The sequence below is a fragment of the Aptenodytes patagonicus genome, chromosome 2 (assembly GCF_965638725.1).
Source record: "Aptenodytes patagonicus chromosome 2, bAptPat1.pri.cur, whole genome shotgun sequence".
NCBI lineage: Eukaryota > Metazoa > Chordata > Aves > Sphenisciformes > Spheniscidae > Aptenodytes > Aptenodytes patagonicus.
Genome location: NC_134950.1, coordinates 145,368,880 through 145,392,912, shown reverse-complemented (window position 1 = coordinate 145,392,912; position 24,033 = coordinate 145,368,880). Strand labels below are relative to the sequence as shown.

At 38.7% G+C, this 24,033-nt stretch overlaps 1 protein-coding gene across 1 annotated transcript; it reads right to left on the bottom strand.

Moving 5' to 3' along the window:
* Positions 1–606: 606 nt before the first annotated feature.
* Positions 607–22,114, bottom strand: HEPACAM2 (HEPACAM family member 2). The gene is made up of 9 exons (XM_076332348.1): positions 22,045–22,114; positions 15,769–16,119; positions 14,095–14,379; positions 7,702–7,998; positions 4,351–4,476; positions 4,244–4,268; positions 4,083–4,120; positions 2,674–2,747; positions 607–723 (listed from the first exon to the last, which is right to left on the bottom strand). Exons 1-9 carry the CDS (start codon positions 22,112–22,114, stop codon positions 607–609), a joined length of 1,383 nt encoding a protein of 460 aa, XP_076188463.1.
* Positions 22,115–24,033: the final 1,919 nt, after the last annotated feature.

Genomic DNA, 24,033 nt, shown 5'->3' with positions numbered 1-24,033 from the left:
GTGGAGTCCCAAGCCAGGGTACTGCAGAACAAGAATTCTTTTGCTCTAAATCATTAGTTAAGATACAAATTAAGACATTGCTTACTCAGGTAACTAAGCATTGTCTGTTAATATTTCAGTGACCATTTTAACAACCACTGGTTATTGATCAGCTGACCAGTTTCAACATCGCGAAAAATGCCCCCCTAACTCTACTTGGCACACGGCTGGCAGGTCTGGAAGCCGTGCTGCCGATTAAACTGCTTTGATTGAAGATTTAACCTGCTCAGTGGGAAGTGCTGATGTCTCAGCGCCGTGAAACTGTAGCCACCCTCTTAAAACATTTGGGAATTTTCATTTGAAATTGCATTTGAAGATCTTACCTTTTGTTTTTCATGCTTAGACAAAACTGGCATGATGAAATAGCAGACTGGAGTCTTGAGGAAAAGTGAGGGACTGGATAGGAAAAGTGAGGGACTGGATAGGAAACGGTAAGATGTAGCTTACACCCGTTTTCCTTCCTTACCCCTCTCACTGGAATCACACACCAGCTACCAAAATGTAAATTGTTCTGGATGCAGAAGTGTTTGTCTTTGAGCTACCACATGAGTGCACACAGGCTTTAACTTACTGTTGATGGTCTTGTTGCAGCTGCTCAGGAATATGCTGAATAACTTCATAAACCGTACTAAGCACATCCTGGCCTGGGACACAGTCAGAGCCAGGAACAGATTGTCTTGAAACCTAAAAGTAGCAAAGAGTATTCCTACTGTAAGCACAAACGGGAAAAGATTCAACAGAAGTTAAACTGATAATGTAACGTCTTGGGTTTTTAACTTTTCCCTATCAATGGTTTGCATGTGGATTTAACAGTTCATCTCTATTAGTTTACATTTCATTTGAGGAAGTTTTTATCACATTTATAGTAAGGCAAGCAATAGTTTTAAATTCAGTTAGGATCTTAGAAGATTTAGGATGCAGCTCTTGCATTTAATACAGCAAGTATTTTATATTAGTGTACCACAAGTCAAGGAAGGAACATTTAATAAAGAGAGAAGCAGGAGAATAGATAGTAAAAAAGGAGAAAATAGTCAGGGAAGGGGTTCAGCATAAAACTCCCACCAGCATGTCAAAGGGAGGAAACTGCAAGGAATTTCCATAAATGAAGTAATAATGAAATTGTTCAATATGTTAAGTATACAAATCTGCTCTTACGTCAACACAACACCTAGACTCCCCATCCATAAGGAATTCTCAGTCTTTCTGCCTCTACCCAACCTCCAGTTCTTCATTATCTTCACTTTCTTATTTTTCCCTTTTTCTGCTAACTAACTACAATGAATCAGTGGATCAAATGCTGACTTTATCTGCAATGCCATAAATCTGAGTAACTGACCATAAGCGAGTGGAGTTTCTCCTGTTTCTTGAAATTTTACTGGAAATTAGAATAAATTTCATTGCTTGTACATCCATTCTGTTGTCCTTGTCACCTTTCTCTCCCTCCTGACCTACTACGGCCCCGATTCTGCAAGAATGTGACTTTGTGATATGATCGGCCTAAGGGATATCGTAGTGTGCCTAAGGCTGTGATGATTTAGAACCTGGTCTCTGTACTTAATAAGGCTCCTACGGTCACAAACTTTCACAGATACAGTTCGGCTCCTCTGTTTTCTAAAAGCCTTTTATCTCTGCTGCTGTAAAAGTCTGTCCTCTCCACTAACCTTTAGGATAGCACTCTAGCCCTAGAAATGTCTATTTCAATCATCTAACCCCAGCAGAGAAAAGGGTTTATTAATCTATGACTATTTTTTGGGAATGCATTATGTATTATGAGAACTAATCATAACAACAAAATAGGTGTGACTGTTGATGTGACCCTGTGTGATAAAGTTTTAAGAGCTCTCCCTTACCTGACCATACTGATGCTCTCCAAGGGTACAAGACTGTATCGCCAGAGATTTTCCCTAGCAAAGGGAAAGTGCTTCGTCTACTTCCTCCCAGTTTCAGTCTGTTGTCCCTAAATTTTGTGGCCCTATTTCTCACTTTTTCTTTGTCCTTTTACACCACATCAGAATGATCTCCAACCGCTATACAGTAATGTCAGCAAAGCCACAATGCAGAAAAGTAGCATATGTAGTAGGATTTTTTCTGCTAGCAAAATCCCTGCGCTTAAGTCCTCCCCCACAATACATGACGCTAACAAAATAATTCTTGTGAAATATGGCTGAGATTTAGTTTGCATATTTTTACAATGAAAACTTTAAATACCCCCCTGAGGCTTTCCTGCACTGCCGAAGTTGTATGTTGCGTGAGCAGCAATATTAGGGCCAAGGGAGAAAATGGCATCACAAGAATTAATTTGCTTCTGTGACACAAAGGATTCAGTGCTACCCATCTACCCAACACTACTAATATTCTTTTAATATAGGGTGACTGAACTGAGATTGCTCCCTTTAGAGCTTGGTTAGTTCCTTACTGCACCATGTTAATACAAGTACTGGACTAGTAACACAGTAAAGAAAGAGCAAGTACTGGGTAAACAACAGCAGTGAATATGGTGTCATGAATATGGTGTCATATAGACATCTGTAAAAAGCAACAGGAGCAAACTGACAGAAGGATTCTACTACAGATGTTTAGTACACCTTAAGAAATAGAAAAGAAACCATCAGTTTATGATGTAAAACCACATACCCTAGAACCACTGGCAAGATCAGGAATAGCGACAAATTCATATATCCCAAAATCATCCAAAGCACTTTCATGTCCTAAAGTTAGAACAAACAAACATGAAAAAAGGTACCGAGATGTAGTATGAATCTGGAAAAGACAGCTTACATAACGATGGGCAAAGTCATTTGGCTTAATTTTTAAAACATCTGAATATTGGTTGTTTGATCTGCTTTAAACCACTTCCCTGTCAAATTCCTAAGCTGGCGTGGAGCGAGGCAGGGCAGCTGCACAGCCGGTGTGCACAGTGCTTGGCTATCTCCAACACCTCAGACCAAGCGAGGAGCCTCTCACTAACCTCAGCAACAGTTTTGGTAAAGCCATTGGGACTCTCTTTGCTGGAAGGCTAAACAGACTGATTTACTTTCATTTCCCATAGAAAAGGGGCCCAGTCCATAAGCTCAGCACATCTACACTGTAGTGAGGCAGTACCACCTGCGTCTTTTATAATGCTGAGAATAAAAAAAGGGAACATGATACTAGTAGGTGCCACATTGTTAAACCATTTGACAGATTGCATCTGGGACTTCAGATACAACTTGTAGTGAGGGTGGGAGTCTCTTTCTCTACCCTCCCGCTGTCCAGGAGATCTGAGAGTTTTGGTTGTCTCTTGGACATCACTGCATCACTCCACAGCAAAGGCTGCAGCACTAAAGACAGTGCTGAGATTCTCTCCTCTGATACCACTTGCTGGGGTGAAGGACTCTCTGTGCTCAAGTGAATTTCTTACCTTCCTAAGCTTCATATAATTCTCTATCCTCTCACATGTAGCAGGCCATAAGGGTCTGCTCTGATGCTTTGGTAGAAAGGGATGGGAACAAAAGTGCTACCCTTCCAAAGGATGGCTGGTCTCCAGGATGATGCGGGAAGGATTGTGGAGGGAAAAGAGGCAGTCACAAAAACACACTGGGTCCTGATGACACAGAGAAAGGTAGTACAGAACGTGGTGGAGGCTAAAATATATATACTGTAATGTCATACTAACATCTCACGATTTTGGTACTGATTGGTGCCATGAACATTTAGAAGTGTGATCCTCCCATGGTGTATCACCTCTCACTGCTATCCCATAATAACACTATTTATTTCATATTGGTGAGAACAGCAGAATACAGGTGATTCTAACCGGGATTAACAGCTAGAATTCAAGCCAACAGGTACATACTGCTGTGAACTCCAGGCATGAGCTAAACCCACACTGACCTGTTGTCATTTTGGTTTTATCTTAAGTAAGCTAACATAGAGGTAGGTGTGCAACCCAAGTTAAAAACACACTTCCCTTCCTTTCCTTCTTTCTTTTTGTATGTGGAGATGGTAATTTTTTGCAGGAATGGATTTTGACCTTACGCTCACATTTCTTTCATTAGCATTACCTGAAAATGCCTGTGCCTTCCTGTAATCAGCCTCTGGCCTAGAAAACATAAACATGTTTTTCAGTTTGATGTCATAAGCCAAGGAAGGAAAATTAATATGATAAAATGCAATTCTTTTGATGGAAAGGACTTCAAGACCTAAGAATGATTTATTTTTGTACCTGCTCTGCAGCTTCTGTTGTATCACTGAAAAGAAGAAAAAGAAAAATCATTCTTTTTGCTCTGATGGTCCAAAAGAAGAGCTGGAGCGTGCTTAACTTTTACGTACCTTTATGTGGCTGATATCTTTTCCATATGAATAAAAAGACCATAGCTAGGATCAAAAATAATGAAATTCCCGTTATTACTGCAAGAGATGACAAAGATTTTCCTTTTTGGGCAAGCTTTTCCAATCCTGTGACAAAGAAGATGAGTACTGTATTTAGTCTCTCGTTCTGTATTATGAGAATGAAAAAATGCATCTTTTGAAATTCACCTGAAGCTAGTAAACCTGCATAGAGATACAAAACAGATACAAAATTTGGGTTCTTGTGAATTGGTAATATTTCTTTTTCCCCACAAATCTCCTGACTAGAAAAGCAATGATATGCATATCAGAAATGAATCCAAAACAGATTGGTACCTAAAGCTAAAGGAAGGTCAGTAAACGTAATCCACGAATTACAGCATCACAAAAAGTAGATGAATATTCTAATTTTAGGCACAGAGACACTGAACTACCAAGAAATCAGGTGACAATTAGGTGAGCAGTTTGTGCTAGATGGGAGGGAAATCCTCCTAGCTGTAGGAGCTGTAGAGTAGAAAGGGATAATACTGATACTATTGTATTTTTTCTAAAGATTTTCAGATCACTGACAGTCTGGTTGTTTATCAACTCCCATCAGAAGCCAATAAATTATGTTTGTAGTCATGTCTAAATATATCCAAAGTATTTCTTTCCTTTGCTCAGATCTTTTGCTGAGACGTGTTAGCAGCAGTTTTCCAGCAGGATTTGCTGATAAAACACAAATACAATATGTATATAATTGCATACACAAAACCATGTTGAAAATATTTGGATAGAAATTGCAAAGACAGGAATGTGAAAGTTAGGAAATGCCAGACATAGTTGTTTGCGCACCCTTAAATTCCTCCTTTGCTCTGAATCACGCAGAATTCATGTAATTAAAGGCCGTGTCACAATCCATACAGATAAATTAATGCTGCATATTTGTCAGTGCCAGCTTTATGAGTACGATTCAAATGTGTATTATTTAGCTGGATGTGTTTCCAGTACATTTATGAACTCCTGTGCAGACAGACAGTGTTACTTACATCTACTTACACCTCCATGTAATTCACTGGCATTGTGCTGGCTGTGTGTGTAGCGGTTATCACAAAGATTAAATATGTGGATTTCAAACCAGATGAGTCCCGAAGATATGGGAAAATAAATCACTGCAGTTTCACCAAATTTCTTTCATACTCCTTCAATGTACTGCTTTCCTCAGAAAAAAAACCCAAACGCTGGAGAATCAGCTGAGTCCTTAAAAATGTTCTTTAAAATGAGTAATTTCAAATTTAGACTCAATAAATCTTATCTCCACAGGCATACCAGTGCAGAAAACAAAGACGTGCTCTTTACACACATTTAACACACTCAAGTTGACTCAACTTGAGAACTGAGCAATGACTTGTGTATTTAATGAGATACATCCTCTTATTTTAAAATCTAACTAGTCTTAGCTAAAACTGGGTAACAGCTTAGTGCAATGATTGATGTAATTGCAACTTATTGATATAATTGTTTTCTTGATGATTTTTAGCATTAATTAGGCAGCTGTTTATAGCGCCATATAGGTAAGTTCCAGTTCCTTAGGTAGGGAAGTTGTGTAAGGTCTTCTGAAACATCGAAGTTCCTGTCGCTGCTGAAAATGGGGTTTCCAGTATTTTGAGAGGCACAGTCCAGGCTCTGTACCTAGGATTATGGGGACAGGGAGAAGGGAAATGGAATAATATTCATAGTCTTTGCTTAGTACGTTTAATCAGTTCCAAACAGAATGTAGCCTGAGCAGGATCTCTGAGGTTTAGCCTCGTGTGTGAATTCATACCTCTTAGAGTCAATCAGTGCTGCATTGCAAAGTGTAGGCTCGACATCTGGATTTAGTGCTATCTGAATAAATACTCATCAAGAAGAAAATGGCTATTGAGGGGGAAACTGACATTTTTTAATTCGTAAATATGCAGGATAAAATGTTTTAAAAAGCTTTATTTAGGCAAAATATTTGTAATTAGGAAATGTATGTTTTTAAGTGCAACTAAACACGAAGCTGTGGAGTTTTCCCTTCTTTTCGGCCTTTGAAAGGAAATCTCAGCTGAATTTCTTAACACTTATTGATGAATGTTCACATATGTATCATAGCTTACATGAACTTCCTGGAGAAACGTCATGTCTATTTCTACTGACACATAGCTCTGGTTGCATTTTCTTTCACCACTAACCACAATGTTTAGTTTTAAAGTGCAGTATTCTCACTGTAAAATTGCAACCCATCTTCCTTCCAGCATACTGAAAGCCATGGATTTGTGATGAATCCGTAAGTCAGCCTGAACAACGGACATCTGCTCTCCTTGTTTATCTAACAAATAGCTGAGCTCTTCATTCTGCACAAGCAAAATTGCTTTGTTAAATTTTCTAAAAGGAAATCTATTCTATCTTGTTGAACATTAATAGCATACATTCCTTATCTGAAAAAACTTGTATCTATCTGTATTAGTAAGAGATAACAGACTTCCTCAATATCTTGTTCTTCGCTGTATGCTTCTGGAGCTTTTCTGAAAAACTGCTTTGTTGCTGTTTAACGCAATCTGGTACAGGAACTGAGGTTACAATGTATGGGAAATAAAGGTGTGCGTTCAGCAGAACCTAGCAGTCAATCAATAGATTCATAAATATGGCAGTGAAATAATTTTTATGAACAAATTCTAATAAAACCATTCATCATCACAGCTTGCATTATTATCATACACTAAACTAAGGCTCTTATAATACCTAACCACACTGGAAAAATATTAAAGACCTTCATTGCTGTGAGTCTGTGCCTGGTTATTTTAGTCAGTGATGTATGCTCAAAACTATCCCATCTACCGGTCTCCTGGTGGCCCCAGGGCTCACAGCTCCTGAAAGCTGTGGGACAATGAGCCTTGGACAAAACCTGCCCTTGGGAGGAAAGGCCCACCTTGGCATTCAGCAGATTTCCGCATCATTCTCTCCATTCATCTTCATCATTTTTAAAGGCAAAAAGTAAGAAACAGAGTAAGAGATATAATTCTGCCACTTTACTTGGTCATGATGAAGTTTGCCTACCAAGGAAGTTTTTCTACTCAAGGGATAAAGTTCCAAATGGCCAAATATATTTTGGTGTCGAACTCCCACAAAACTTCAGCATCTTAGTGGGTCTTGTCCCAAGCTATGTCACACTGTGAGTAAAACCCGGATCCCACTGAATGGCCAAAATCCCCTTTACTACATTGTTAGCAAGACCTCACTTCTGATATATATTCTCTCTCTAAGAATTATTTCCTTTTTCTGAGGTTGACACTCTGCTCAGATGTTACAGCAATGAATTAATGTTCTTACCTACAGAAGTAACGACGACTGTAAAGTGAGTTTCATCTCGTTTTCCAGTCACGTTGTTGAAAGCACGGCACATGTAATCTATTGTCTTCTGGGCCACTTTATCAGATACAACTTCCAGATGGGGTCCATATTTGATTACATGAGTGGTATTGTCAGCCCTTTGAATCCACGAATAAGTATTTGGTGGATTTGAATCTGCTGAGCAGTTGAACAGTATAACTTCCCCCATGTCAACTGTAAACACCGCCCCTATATTCAGACCTTTATCTGATTTAACTCTAAGTCCATAAGGTCCATCTGCATTGAAAAAAAAAGAAACACGGTGGAAAAATTAAAATCAAAGTATATAATTAAACTTTAAATAGAAGCATATCTCTAAACTTAGAATTTTTAAGTTAGACTAGCCTTTAGATTGGCTGACACTGGATTCAATCATTTCAATTAAAAGGCTTTCAGTTCAATAACTTGATCTGTACTAGGTTTATCTCAGACTACACCCACTTAATATTGATCTAATTGCTGTTTAGGGAAAAAGCACAGGTGTATGCATTTTTCAGTACGATAAAAAGAAAAAAAACCTGAAAACAGTTGGAAAAGCTGTGAAGTAAAGGAGCAGGTCTTCTTCAGGGGCGTATTTGACCCTTTCTACTTAAATGCCAAACTTATTGTCATAAGTAATTTCTCTGCACATTTATAAGTGAACAAATTAGCCTTGAAATATATAAACATTCACTGTAATACTTTGCAGTATAATAATTATTTGGGGAGCTATCCTACAGGTGTAATATAGAGTGGGGTGTGCCTTAGATAACTTCAGAAAAGGTTTTCCATAAATGATTGCTGAAATAAACTTTAACCTTCCCCCCACTTTAGTAGGCTTCTACTATTTTAACATTTACATTTCTTTCAAGACTAAGCCCTTGTGCTGAAAGAAAGCTGTGTTTCTGAATATAATTAGAAGAGGCATATATTGTCCAATAGTCACGTCATTCAGAAAATTGAGCAGCTAAGTATTTTTAGAGTAATCTTCACAGGAAAATGGGAAGGGTAACAATATATTTAAATATGATAAGAATATTTCCCATGCTATTTTTAATAGATCATTTCAGATCATAGGCTTTTTATATCTTCACATGTTAAAATCTATTTTTACAGGGATCTAAGCATAGAAATTAATGTAGAGAATATAATAATCAAAATGTGCCTTATTAAATTACTTTTTCCAGTCAAAAGAACTAATCATTTTAATGTTGCTAATTCCCTAAGGGCTTACACGCATAATCAAAAATGCACAGACCTAATATTGACAGAAGCTAAAAGAAGAAAATATGCAGAATGAGCAGGAGACATTTTTTTGGTACGATCCCTGAAGTTCGGTAAAGCTGCTGACAAGTGCCTCACACAGAATGGCACAGCAAAAAGATAGGTAAGTCAATGTTATGCCCATTGTAGACAGTGCAATCAAATAGTATTTCCACCTTCCTATGGTTGTCTGGAAGCATTAAGATGACGTAGCTGGGTTTGAATGTGAAATTCCCTGCCACATGAGGCGGCACACTGGCACGTTTCAGACTCTACTTCTCATCAGGAAATTCAGGCTGATGTTAGACCTTCCTCTAACACGCACACTTCTATTTATTGTCTGTCTTTTTTCATGAGACTGATTTATTCTTCAAGAACGCGTAGGCAAACAGCACGCAGCACAAAACAGGCCATTTTGTGTGTGCCTCTGGGTTTTTTTCTCTATTTGTGAAGGCTTAGACAAGAGAATGTAGACTATCACACCATGACCTCAGCTTAGTCCACTTTTAACCAAATGTCCATATTTCACAAAGTAAACTTGTCAAACGTTTTATTTTCTCTACTTATTTCTTAGCGGTAAGCTTTTTGCAGTCTCATTTTAAGGAAGGCCCAACATCATGCGTAATATTTACTTGGGAAATGCAATACAGATTCACTTCAGCATGAATTAGTGTTGCTCCCACCTACATGGCAGGGGCTACTCTGAAGAATCAAGGCATTTTTTAAATGCTAGATGCTGGGCTGCTTCTCCACAGGCTCTGCAGTTCTCGAGCCATTTGCTTTACTGTATCCAAGAGACGGCTGACCCTGTAATAAGCATTTCTGGGAACTGCAGACCTATCACCACTGCTTTGGTTTGGCTGGCCTCACTCGGACTGCATGCTTCTGTGGACGGTCCAGAACACCAGCCTCTCACGGGGGCTTGCCCGTTATAGGTATTGACTTCCCTTTTTTCAGATGGGAAAGGAGAGAGATGTAGTGAACTTTGACTTTTTCATAAATGAAAGTAAAACCCCTCGCGCACTATTTATAGGCAGGACCACGCTTTTTTACTTTGCAGAGCAATTCAGTGGTTCCTCCTATCCAATTCTTCTTTCTTAGAAGAATTAGCTTTTATTTTCACTGATAATACAACCTTTGATACATGTAAACAGATACTAATGGTAAGAATAGCTGACTGGTCTCTGTGCCCCCTGACTATAGTGGGATATTTGCCACAGTCTGTAAAAGAATCAGAATTGAGTTCTGCTTTTTTATCAGTATCGTAACAGTGCAGCATAGACAGATAACCCTAACAACATTAATACACTTCTGTATGAAAGCTGCAAATTGAAAGAAACCATTATAAAACCACTGACGTACACTGGCTGGGGAAGTATGTTTGAAAAAAAAACAAAGAAAGGTTTTCTTAAGGAATAGTCAAATCTTGGCAAGGTCTGAAAAGTGGCATTCCTTGATGAAGTCAACGCAAGCATCGGGTAACCCTTCTGCTTCGCCTGGATCAGTCTTTTGCCTCTCCTGGGCATCGCGTACTTCAGAGATCCCTAAACACTGGGTAGCTGAGGGATATACACAGCTTCAAGGATGATTCTGAAAAGCAGGTAATTAACCATTTCCTCTCTAGGACTAAATATATTCTAGCTTTGGGAAGACACAAGGAAGGAAATCCCACTTAGTCTGTTAAATTCAACTCCGTCAGCACAGCACAGCAGCTTCTGCCGCAGCCTCCATGACAGCAGCTTCTGCCAGTCTTGAAATAATTTGTTTCTGGGTCACGCTACTGCAATAGCCATGTTCTGGGGTGCATTATCATCATAGCTAATGGAGAAGCAGAATACTATTAATGAGAAATGAAGAACAAAACACTTTTGATTCTCAGTAAAAAAACACAGTGACAGCCTTCATGGATCCCTCAGCTCTACTTCTCCTTTCCGGTATTGTTCTCAACAGAAATCTGCCTCTTGTCTCAGTAAAGCCAGTTAACTAAATGACTTGTAAAATAATAAATCATCTGTTCTGAGTAACAATTTACTGCTCTGTGGGAATATTTCCAATTGCTCCTATCACCACGAGACTGTTACAGTTTCCAAGCAGATGGCAGGTATTTACTGTGAGTGACCTTTTTTTTATCACCTCCAGTAACTCCCCTGCAGCAATGACATATGGCACATAGAGATCCCGGGGCCTGTTCTGGATTGTTATTGACAACTGGGAGCTGGGAGACAAACCACCCCTGCAGGCAGAGGTTGGACCAAATTATGTGACTTCGTATAGCTCAGGAAGTAAGACCCCAACTCCCATCACTAACTTGGATATGGATAGTAGCGCAAGTATTGCAGTCTTTCAGCATTGCATTGTTTTCTCTTACTATTTTTTTAAAATTTTAAATTACGCACAAAGCAAACGCTCAGTTCTGATGAAATAAAAAGTACATTCTGAAAATACAAATACTCATGACAATATTTCCACATGTGGAGAAAGACTGAATCTCAAAGTTTTTGATATATACAGATCTTTTGAGCTGTATATCACAATCGCTCAAGCAGCAAAAGGTTCCAGAAATGTGGACACTGAAGTAACTTTGAGATTTTAAAGTTCTGCTAAACAATGGGTCAAAAATAGGTTTTCAGTTTAGAACTTGGAAAGATTTTTCAAATTTGCTGGAAAATACATGCAGTTGAGTGAGGGAGAAGGGAGGAAGCAGCACCAGAACTGAGACTGCAGGGCACACACCTTGTCAGTGCAAGTGTCCCAGACACCCGTCAGTGCGATAAGTGCTCTGGAGCCAATCCTGTGCGCATCAGGTCAGAAATGTGAATGCCGAAGGGGCTGTGCCACAAACAAACAGAGCAGTCCGAAAGGTAGCAAGAGTGGCAGATATTTTTCTAGCCTGACCTGATTCTATTGCATTGTAAGAAGGCTGTCAGGTTGTGCTGGATACAGCGTCCCCAAGTTTTGTGTAGGTATTCTTTGGAGAGAGAGGTGTATAAGGTCCATTCATAGCTCATTAAAGTGAGAAAAGCAGTAGAGGCAGCACATTCATACACATACAGCTCTCGTTCTTAGCACTTTAAGCACTTAAGTGAGCTGAGACTGTGACTGTACAAAAGAAGGCATTTAAAAATGTGCTACCTTGAGGAAAGAATATGATGTTTGGTGGTTTTTTTTTATTATGGTAATGATAAGTTAAAAAGCCATCAGTGCTGGTTATTTCCTTGTAGACCATTTTATCATGATTCCTCTGTCTAATGTGAATGGAAGCTCAATTCACATCCGCCCTGTTTAGGACTCTCTGCAGCAGCTTCTTCATCTTCATGTCTGCATTGCTGTCAATTTTATAACCTAAGGGATCAGCTCTCATCTAACAATGTCCTTGTTAGTCTTCACTAATTTAGGCAGTCTTTTTCTCTTCTTCTGGTGCAATGTTAGACCCCCCCCCCCCGCTTTAGATGCGAGACACCCCCTCATCCCATTCTTTCAAATTACAATTAAAAATAAATACGTAGCAGAATGAATAATCAGAGAAGAAAGGAGGAGGAGGAAAATATGATATAGTAAGAAGTGTAGGTTCTGAATATGCTGGTAGTGCAATCATAACAAGTCTAGGGCATGGGCTGTCTACCAGCTGCCAGATTACAGAGCCCAGCAAAAGCAAGAGCGAGCACCAGCCCTTGGCTGGACAGGAATCCAGTTCCAGTCCTTGCACTGTGCCATCCACACTGTGCCATTGGGTAAACTGGTTATATCTGAACAGGGCTGGTGGCAAAGTAGGTCCTGACCTGTCTGATTTCAGCTCTCCTCTGAGAAGGACAGTTTGACCCCTGAGGACATGAGGATTAGAGCCTGGCAAGGTCACATACACAGCATGTGCTGCTTGCAGATCTTGGAGGCACTGGGAGCTGACATTGCAGGAGGGATAAGGAACAAAATGAGAGTGCCCTTTCTAAGATTTAAAGTATAATTGTTGAATGCTGATTAAGCCAATCTTTTGTTTCCTCCAACTCATTTCATTCATGAACTCAATTTACGTTCACAGTTAGTTTCTCAGGTGATTTCATTTCCAGTCAAAATATATGGCTAGCTTATGGTTTATTCTTCTGCCAGCATTGGTCTTTATGCAACTCTTCTTGCTCCCTCATGTTTCCCACTTGATGTGGAAAGCAAACACTCCTTTCAGCTCTGATTTTGCTAAGCCAGACTGAGTTCTCCGGGTCTGTTCTCCATTCCTTTCTGTTCTGTTTCTTTCCAGTTTGAGATCATTGCTCTGGGGTATGCAGGAACTGCACACAGTATTCTACATGTGGTCTCATCTTCTGTGTGTCATTAGTATTCCCCTTATTTCCTTGTTGGAAATACTTTGCCAACACACCCTAGAATTACATATGGCTTTCTCATGCCTTAATCACACTGCCAGTTCACAGACATCTTGTGATAGCTCAATCACCCAGGCTCACTGCCTCAGTTATTTCCCAATCAATCTCCATCTCATCATCAGAAGTTCATGTTTTTTATTCTCTAAAAGTGCATGCCCATTTATTTTTTACTAGCAAATTTCATACCAGTTCTATTACTCTGTCAAAGTCATTCAGTCCTCCCAGTTTAATGTCACAAGTGAACTTCATTGAGATACTCCCAGTCTTTATGCTGATGTCATTAATGGAAGTATTAAACAGGACTGGACTCGAAATGATCTTGAGGAAAACCACAAATAGCAGTCCTTCAGCCTGGTTACTTCCTGCACTTAGCTTTTTGATATTGTTTGCTGTCTCCATTTTTAACAATATTTTCATGTATACCCATCTGATCACTTTTTTGAGTCACATCTCCTCCAGATCTGAAGATGTCTGTACTGTGGAATTCTTGAAGTTCCTATTTGAATTCTGCAGTTGAGACTCATCTTCACAACTACATAACGCTGAGTAACTTTTTATTATACTGTTGTAAGTTAGAGCTGTTACAAACAAGCTCATTTTGAATGCAAGCTCACATATAATGTTGACTCAACTGTTTTCTGCCTGTTTCCTATTTAGAGGCACTCTTTCCAGCCAGATCATTTATACAAAGGTAATTATAAATATTTCATATACTCACAATATATGGTTGGTGCAATTATCTCACTTTCCATTGCACTGACAGGGTTAGATACCAGACAGCTGTAATTCCCAATGTCTTCTTTTACAACAGGAACAATTAGAAGTGTTGCATTGTTTGATGAAAAGGTGTAATTAGGGCCGGCATGGAGAGGCTTCCCATTTTTCATCCACTGGTAAACTACCCTCGTACCTTTTTCCACAGTACACTTTAATGTAATATTCCCTACATACTCCACTACCCCTGAAGATGGTTCAGTATGTACAATGGGCTTTGTGACAGGAACTGTAAAATAAAGAGATATGAAGAGTTATAAAAGTGACGAGCCAGTATATCACAGTCTTCGTTGTCAAGATGATACAAATAGCAGTCACCTCTGGAAAGTACTCGGATTTCAAATTTTATTTATTAAATGTGGCTAAAGGTTGAAAAGAGAAGTCCATATTCTCAGCTGGTGACTGTAAGAATTATTCTAGCACTTAAATAAAACTAGACTTTATATTCCTGGTGATAGGACAAAGGCTGCAGTCAGGTATACCATGGCCTCCAGCTCCTGCCTCATAATCAATCCCACAGAAATGAAGAGTGCAGAGCATGACATTGGCCACAGTGCGCGACTTCCTCTGCATGGCTGCCTGCAGCTTTGCTGACACTGGGCACCGCTGAAATACGCTGTCAATCCGGTCGTGAGGATGACTGCAAACTGGGACGGGTATGGGAGTTAAATGGCAGCTACAACCTTATCGTGCTACTACGTCATTCATTTCATTATTCCAAGCCCAACAGTGACAGGGCTCCCTCCATATAACCCATAAATTACAGTAGCCTCTTGTCATTCTTTTAGATCATTATTTTCTATTTCCCTTTTTTTTCTTTCCCCACTACAAGGAGTAAAGAACAAAGAGGAACTTCAGTATTTTAGGAATTCAGATTTGGGCTTCTTTTACAGACACAAGGTCACCGGCAAAAGTCAATGACGCCTCTTTGATAGTGACAGAAGGTAAAAGACATGGTAGGCCCAAGTAGAGACCTCATCTAACAAAAGAGAGAACGAAGGGGCAGTCAGCTCTTCTCTGTCTGACTGGCTATACAGCATAGGGAATGGGAATGACAAATAAATCTTCCAATAAAAAAACTGGAGACAGTGGAATAAGACAGTGGAATAACATTCTACAGGTGGGGTCAAATTTTGCCCCCTCAAATCCCATTGTAGTCTTTCCCTTTTTAGGGACACTTTGCCACAGTCCTCTAGCTTGCAGGCAGAATAAAATCCTGAGTTGGCAAATGGTTGCAGATTTCCTCGGGGAAGAGTTGTTCAGGGAAAAAGACTATTTGAAAGTTAATTCATCTTCATGATTTGATAGCACAGCAGAGCCTTATGAAACATTTCTTAGAAGTTTGTCTAATTTATTATTAATTATTGGTTTCTATACTCCTTCAATTTTTTACTTATGATCCTGAAACATTAGTCAATATATTAATTTTGTTTAAAGATGACATATTGCAGCACTCCCTCCAGCAGCAGTAGAAAATAACATAACTTAGTTGTTATTATTTATTCATGTATGGTTGGATTAAATTATACATTATTGTAACTGAATATTAAGAACCAGTACTTCAAAACTATTGCAATTTTTTTTTTCAAAATGAAGATACTATATTTTACTGACTTACCATCAACAGCTACTTGAATCTTTTGACTGGCAGCTATTGTCCCATTTCCACGGACATTGACTTTTAGAATATAATTGCCCTCATCACTGAGATGCAACGGATTGATCATCAGAGATGCATTTGGTGGTATGAGGGTAAACTTGTGCTGGTATTCCAAGTCTGGAACTACAGTTTGATTTACAGAGCCAAGCAAGTATTTTGGATTACTTTGAGGCCTCTCAAAAAGCCAAATTATCTGGATTTCAGAAGCTGTAGCGTTGAAATTGTAGTCAACAGTAAGATGGAGTGGTTGCCCCTCAATGCCATGGATGGTATGAGATGGTACTGTCAACTTTAAGGCAGAACAAATACCTGCATAAAAATGAAAGAACAAACAAATAAACAAACCCAAAACACAAATGGAAACCCTGGAAAACTCAAATGAGAAATTCTCACAGAGAAAAAACTCTCAAGGTTAAAGCTTACACTTTTTTGTATGGTTATAACTCAGATTTCACATAAGAAAGGGGCAAACACTCGGTGAAGTTGGATCTAGCTACAGAGCTCCAGCTTTAAAATATATGAAAAGCCAAAGGAAGGATATTTGCAATTTCTGGGCAGAGGATCTTTTATTGTTGAAAGTTTGACAAAAAATGAGAAAATGTGCATTTACCTTAATGTTTAAAATATTTTCCCTTTAAAATACTCCCAATTTCTAAGTCTTATACCGTCTAACAGTCTTGGATTGCAAACTCAATTTTTAGGATTTTTTTTCTGGGTTGGTTTAGCTAGGGAGAAATTTCTTAGTGTTACTTTGCCAGTTATACTGAGAAACTGACTGAAAATCTAACAAGCAGCACTTCCATGAATTTGTCTGATTAAAATTATACATAGTTACTATTGCTGACTGCTCTGTACACGTAAGACTAAATTCAAGAAACATTACTAAGCTTGCAAAAGTCAAGTATTCCAATTTTAGGAAAGAGCAGAATTAAGGTTTGCTTTTGATATGCACAAAAGCAAAATTTTCAGCCACATGGTTAATCCTGTTCTCCAAGAATCCGGCCTCCATTAGGGTGCAAAAAGGCCACTCCTCAGTTAATCATCGGCTTTCCATATATTATTTCTGAATCATTTTTCATTGTGTAGGCCTGAGACAGATTTATAGAACATTATTAAAACTTTACTCTTAGGACTGAGTGATCGATTTCCACGTGAACTTTTCCACAGCACTCACAAGTACAGCAATGGTGTAAAGCGTTGACATAAATGAATTGATTTCACAACACCATTATAATTGATACAACTTTACAGATGAGGAATTTAAGCCCAGAGAAAATTAACAGCAAAAATACCCACTCATTTTGGATGATCAATTTGAAATATTAAGGACTGTATTTTTCAAAATACATATAAACAGATTTTAGTATGTTCAAGATGCAACTCCTATTGACTTCAGTTGCAGGTCCGATTGCTCAGCTTTGAGTGCTCAGTATTGCTGAAAAGCACACTGCGAGTGCTAAGTCAAAACCCTAGAAAAAAAGCAACCTTTTATTAGTAAGAACATGTAAAAACCATGATATAAGTAATCTGTCTACCACTGCATAAGAGTGCACTGGAAACAGAGAGAGAGAATGCACTGCCCAGGGCAACATGCAATGTTTTCACCATGAACCATCCATTCTTTTCCTGCTATTAAACATCTTTGGTTGGACCAGATGATCCTTGAGGTCCCTTCCAACCTGGTATTCTATGATTCTTGACATGCTTCTCAATACCTGTAACAAGAAAGTAAGTCCTCAGCTGAAGTACATATACCCTCTACCTGGAAAGAGGGGGCACAGGGAGCTATGTGTGAAAAACATGACTGTGCTATTAAAGATTAATATAATGCAGAGGTAACTTTGTTTCTTAAATTTCCTACCTTGATAGCGTTTGTCTTTATGACAAAAAGAAATTGTTAAAGGTTCATTTGTGTCTAATTTCCTAGGATATATAGCAGGAAAAGATAAAAATATCAATTCAGTAGCATAATATGGTAGCCGTATATTTATTTTGGGTTAGAATCTTCAAATTTCACTACACAGCTGTTTGCCGCTTGAGCCTATCGCAAAGAAAACTGTCACTGGGGATCAGGGTAGGGACACACAAAGCAGGTAAGGGTAACAGATGCAGCATGGCAATATGTAATGACAGTAATGAATGTTAGAGGTACTCCAGAAGGGCAGGAAAAGGGGAGGTTTAGATTGGATGTAAGGAAAAATTTCTTTACTGAAAGAGTGGTGAAACATTGGAACAGGCTGCCCAGGGAAGTGGTGGAGTCCCCATCCCTGGAAGTATTTAAAAGACATGTAGATGAGGCACTTAGGGACACGGTTTAGTGGACATGGTGGTGTTGGGTTGATGGTTGGACTCGATGATCTTAGAGGTCTTTTGCAACCTCAATGATTCCATGATTCTATGATTCTATGAAAAGTAGCAGAGCAGAGAGGCTGTGGGAGGGGACTGGCTCGTGGGTAGCCAGCAATGTTGTCCGTGCCGCTGAAGGCACCCACAAAACCATCTGTGAGATACTATGTATTTCAGGAAAAACCCCTATTGCTAAGAGATCTCTGGTCATATTCTGTCCATTCAGGAACTAGTGAGTTTTACAGTCAACACAAAGTCTACCCAAAAAAAGTAATTTTGTGGCTGGCTTCACTTTTCATAAAGCTGAGCAATACTATACTCAACTAGACAAGACAGCTCACAGCATTTCTGAGGGTATGGCAGGGAAACCAAAGGAAAATGTGGCAGAACACTATAGGGGTGATGTGTATAAAGACGTTGAAATCCTTTGACTGAAAGACTGGCAAACCCACCTTCTCAGGGGCTAAAGAGGAAGTGGGCAGAGGACTTCAGGTTGCATGGACACTGATATGGAATGGACAGTTGGGGTCCGCTGAGACAGGAGGAGAATGGGACAAAAAAGGAGGAAAAGCGTAGGGAAAATTGTGGAGAAGCTTAAGTGGAGGATACACAGGACAGAGATGTTTACATGCTTAACTTTTTCTAGATAAAAAACCTGAAATGGCTGAAGCACATCAAATTGAAGCCTCCTCCCCTACTCCTTTTTAATAATATTTGTGTCCTGTTGTTCTTACACAGTTTTCTAACTCTGCGCAACTCTTAGGGACTTGCTAGACTCTGGTTAATGGGAGATTAGATTTGTTGGTTGTTGTAACATTTCTCAGAAGCTAATTCCTTCCCTGTGAACCTTACAATACAAATCAGATTTAAACTGCTGTTGTCCATTTGAAAAAGAGCGTAATTCCTCAGTAAAATCCTTCACAAAATATTTAATGTTGGAAATATATTTCCTATAACCCATCAAATACATTTCAATTTTTAAATCTCCTTGAATGAAGTCAAAAACATCTGTCAAACACTGGGAGATATGTAAATGATCAATTAAAAGATCTGTCCATATCCTTCCTCATTCTTTAGGCATGACATTGCTCAATTTTTGAGTTTATTTAGCTGTCAATAAGCGATTGTGCTGTAGGACAAGAAGCCAGTCACAGCTGCAGTGTAATCGTAAAATATGTATAACAAATAAATTTCTGACAGATCTGTTTGTGCAGAAAATTAGCAAAAACCAAGCAGGTCTAGTGAGCGGTAGAGTAACTGGGACCACCAGTGTAGAAGGTACCACCGTAATACAGTAAGATAGTGAGAATTGTGGCTGGAAAACTTAATTTCTTCTCAGTTAAAAAATGTGGGAATAGAAACTGTAAATTAACTTTGTTCCATTGATTCATGGGGAAAAGTGGCTCTGTGTAACAGGTTGGAAAGACATTTTGATCTGCAGTTAAGGAAATTCTTTTAGCAAAGACCAGAGGTGGTGAGGGCAGAAACCCCGTTTTCCCCTGCAGTCTGTTCAGGAGTGACTTTGGGTGACTGCAGTTTTTGCTGCTCCCTCTGGGTCTGCTGGGGTGATTTTGTGGAGTGCCATCAGCACGTGGGAGCTCCTCTGCGGCCAGCAGGGTGAGGGGCAAGGCAGGCTGAGGCTCGGAGAAGCTATAAGATAATGGTGCTCTGCCGAAGGCAAGGGCTTTATGGGAGCAATGCTGGGAGACTTCTGGCTTTGAGAGAGATCAAATCTTTTGCAGTCTGGAATATTCTTTGCTGAAAGGGTTATTCTTCAGTGAAAGGGTTATCTTCTTCACCAAAAGGGTTATTTCTTCACCAAAAGGGTTGTCAAGCATTGGAACAGGCTGCCCAGGGAAGTGGTGGAGTCCCCATCCCTGGAGGAATTTAAAAGATGCGCAGATGTGGCATTTAGGGACATGGTTTAGTGGTGGACTTGGCAGTGTTAGGTTTATGGTTGGACTTGATGATCTTGAGGATCTTTTCCACCCTAAATGGTTCCATGATTCTATTCTATTAGACTAATTTTGATTTTTAATTAAAACTGAAGACTCTCATGACTAATCCTTGAATAATGTTAATAGTGAAATCAAGCCAATGTGCCAAACTCTTACTTCATTCTCATCAGGCACAAATTCCATATAATTTAAACCTTTCTCTATAGCTTTCTAAATATAATACACATTTTTTCCAAGACAATGGAATTCCGAAACTAGTTTTTGTATAATGACTGTAAGGGTTGTACCAAAACGACCTCCATTTGGAGCTCAGTGATCTGTGCTTTGCTTCCATCTCACTTTGCTATCACCAGTATTAGCAAGCACAACAGAATCGTTGTTGACATAAAACAAGGGCTGCAGCTTTAGTTTAAATAAAAAACTATGACATAACTTTTGAGTTTATGGAATAAACTGAAACCTGCTCAGCGAGGTTGTACGATTCACTGAATTTAACATGCACATCTCCTTGTCAAAGTGAGTTTGGATTCTCAACTGCTTTTCACCAGAGCGCTCAGTTAGCTTTTCAGCTCTCCAAAAACCCTGAACTTGGTGTAAAATGTCACTAGATTAGTGATAATAGTTGTTACACTTTTTGCAAATATGTTCATTTATGGAAAAAAACAGATATAATGTACCGGGGAATCTGCAATTCCTATACCCCCATTTATATCAGTAGAGACTCAGGCATACTCTTCCCCAGTTTGGGATTTTTGCCCAAGAACAAGTTATTGGACCTAATTTTAGCTTCTGAGGTCAATGTCTTCAGTGGGCTTTGTGTCATGTCCCCAGTGCACGCAATGCTTGTCATGATATAAGGTACAAGCTGCAAATTTCCCATACTAGGAAACGTGTATATCTGAGGAAGGATATACGATGAGACTTCCTGGTGAACAAACGTGTACTGTAAAGCACTCTGCTTGCATACCAGTATCTCTTGTAGGATTTTAATAAAAAATGTCCAGTAAAGTTGTAATGTAGATAAAGTACATATTCACTGTGTTTTTTATCAACCAGGGTTTTCATTTTTAAAGAAGAAATCCAATAATCTTCATATAAAACTGCAATTGTTACGAAGCCAACACTCTTGACAAAGTATTTAGCTCAAAATCAAGGCAAGTAGGTGACTGTATATGAAGCTCACAAAGAAGATAAAAGAAAAACTGTCCTTACACATGAATGAGTAGAGAATGCACTACATTTGTAATATTATATATTCCCTCTGTTGGTATTTACAAACACAATTAAATACAGAAGAAGTAAACTACAAGAGTTTGTAGAAATATAAGTTTATCTAACATTTGATCACAGGATATTCCTGTCAAAGTGCATAGAACATCTATTTTTTATCAAGTGCATGGGTAACAGATGTACGCTTATGAAAACTGCACCCAGATACCAAACAAATGCACTATTAATGGGAAGACATTCTTCAGTTGATTGAAAGCTTAATTTAGTTTTAATACCAAGTACATTTGACTATTACATATAAATTTTCCCTATTAACTGTAAGGCATCATAATGAACTGAAAGATAATGCATCCGCAGTGTCTCAACATAATGCATTTTTAAAGAGATGGTTCAGAACCTGTCCAGCCTTACTTGTTAAAAAGAATGCATAATGTATATATTAATAAAGAAAATGTGACTATATATATGTAATCAATGCCCGCGTTTTATATACAGATTACATATAGCACTAATTTTTGTCAGTTGCTAAAAGTTTATAGCTCCACTCATAAAACAAGGTGACACTATCTGATTAAAAGTTTTTAGGCTACTTTCCTGAAATAAAAATGTCTGACAATACAACAGAAATATCTTTAAATTTAGGAGTATAAAACCCACATTTCCACAGCGACAATCAAATATAATTCATACTGTTTCTTACCTACAAGCAGAAAATATATTTTGCACTGTAAGTCCCAAAAGAAGTTGGCTAAAGGGCTCCATGAAAGCATCCTGTCCACACAAATCCCACCTTTTTCTCAGCGCTAAGCCAGGGCTTGGACCTGCAGCTGCTGGTTTATTTGCCAGGGAAATCAGCAACGAGTTAACAGGCCCTATCCTGTCCCCTGCCTTATGTGATTTGAATATGTGTATACAAAGAACAAAGGGAGTGGAGCACCTGTTAGATGAGCACCCATCTTCATTGCCTCTGACTTTATCGTAACCCTTCCCCGGCAGTTACAGCAAATATGACACAGAATGTAATAAATGGGGCGCAGAATACAAAGTACGTTCAATTAATAAAAATAAGTGAACGCACCCAATGTACAGGTTATATAGGTATTAACATCCTTTAGCTACAGTTTCATAAAAAATACTGTGCTGCTAGATGGGTCTGCTTATTTCAAAGTAGTATTCAGAAGATTTTTTTTTCAGATCTTTTCCAGTGATAGCCTCTCCTTTTCTGTTACAAAAAATACTAAAGTGAGCAAGAGCCTTGCTTAAATTTTTTTCTAGCACTTTCAATCCCGTATCTGTGTGTTTTTCCTTAACATAAGGATAACTTGGCGATGATTTTGTTCCCTTTCTCTAAACAACATGTAATGTGAAGTGTCTATCAGGCATCTTCTAACAAAGAACCCTGTGGCTAGAGTGGACAGCTTACTACAGTTGTTGAGTTAGCTGCTGATTACTGTTTATTCCGCATTAACTTACATGAGTTTAATTAATACTAATATTAATGTATGATTTGGATTTTGTCCAAGGCTGTCACTCACTGTACAAATCTAATCAGCAGCAAACCAGCCAACCCTCCCGCAGTTGCATGTGCAGTAACAGTTTGTAACAGCCAATATTTGCAACAGGGATGGTTTATCCATAGAAAAACACACTAAGTTTTCACTATACAACACTTACTTAGGCAGACTATTACGGATTAACAAATATTAGGCTAGACTGTATCCTGCCTTGTGCAAGGAGGGACTGGTAGCAAAGAATTGCCTCCCCCTCACTGCAAGGGTCCTGCAAGTGCTAAGCCCCCACCAGAAGGGCTGAACACTCAATTTTTACTTAAGGGAGGTGAAAATACCCAGATCCTTCCAGAATTCTTAGCAGTTCTGTATAATCAAATGTAAGAAACATGAGGGTTAATTCAGGTTAACAAAAATGTAAGTACAGTGGTCCCACCAGAAATAATGTCACCACCTGACATGAGCCAGTAGATGAAGAGGGTATTTTGCATATCCTCAAAGGCTTCCCAGGTCCACTGTCCTGCCCCTCCTGAATGTTGCCGTTTATAACCTGCTTAGTCCACTTGACTGTAGGCTAGATATATCAAATTGCAACCTTTTATAAAACCTGAGTTAGAAATTATGATCTACTTGGTTTCAACATGTAATAAAATCTTGGTCATGGGTTCCAATTAATTTCTAACTGAAATGAATGGGAGCTTTCACATCAGGATGAAGTCTGTGTTGGTGTTTTAAATGCCCTATAAGGGCAAAGAAAATAATAAAAAAAGAACAGATTAGCAAAGTTATATTTTTCAAGTGCGTCCCCTTATTTCCAGCATTTGGATATGCTCTTGATGTCATTAATATGCTGCAATTTTTTACACTAAGTTACACAAATAAAGTGAATGCTAAAGAAGTGCATTATTTTTTTCTATAGAATTCTAGCTTGTGCTGGTTGTTAAATGGCATTTAGACTTAATCAAACCTCACTCATTTCTTTTTAATAAAAGCAACTACATTAAAGCAACTTTATTTGTAGCAGTAACATTCTGAATACTTTGAGTATTTCTGCAAATTTTAGTTATTTTATTACTAAAAAGTAACTTCGTTATGTGCTAAACGTGTTAGAGGTTTTCCACAGAAATAACTAAGGATTATATTCCCAGTGGTAGCCAAAAGTAAAGAATTCTTGCTAAAGA

Bases quoted from the DNA above. Each gene is read 5' to 3' on its own strand.
- HEPACAM2 (XM_076332348.1), bottom strand. From the start codon at position 22,114: ATGCTTTCATGGAGCCCTTTAGCCAACTTCTTTTGGGACTTACAGTGC. The intron at 16,120-22,044 runs GTAAGAAACAGT...ATTTTTATGCAG, and splicing joins AATATATTTTCTGCTTGTAG to GTATTTGTTCTGCCTTAAAG. The intron at 4,477-7,701 runs GTAAGAACATTA...TCTTTGTCACAG, and splicing joins AGTCGTCGTTACTTCTGTAG to GATTGGAAAAGCTTGCCCAA.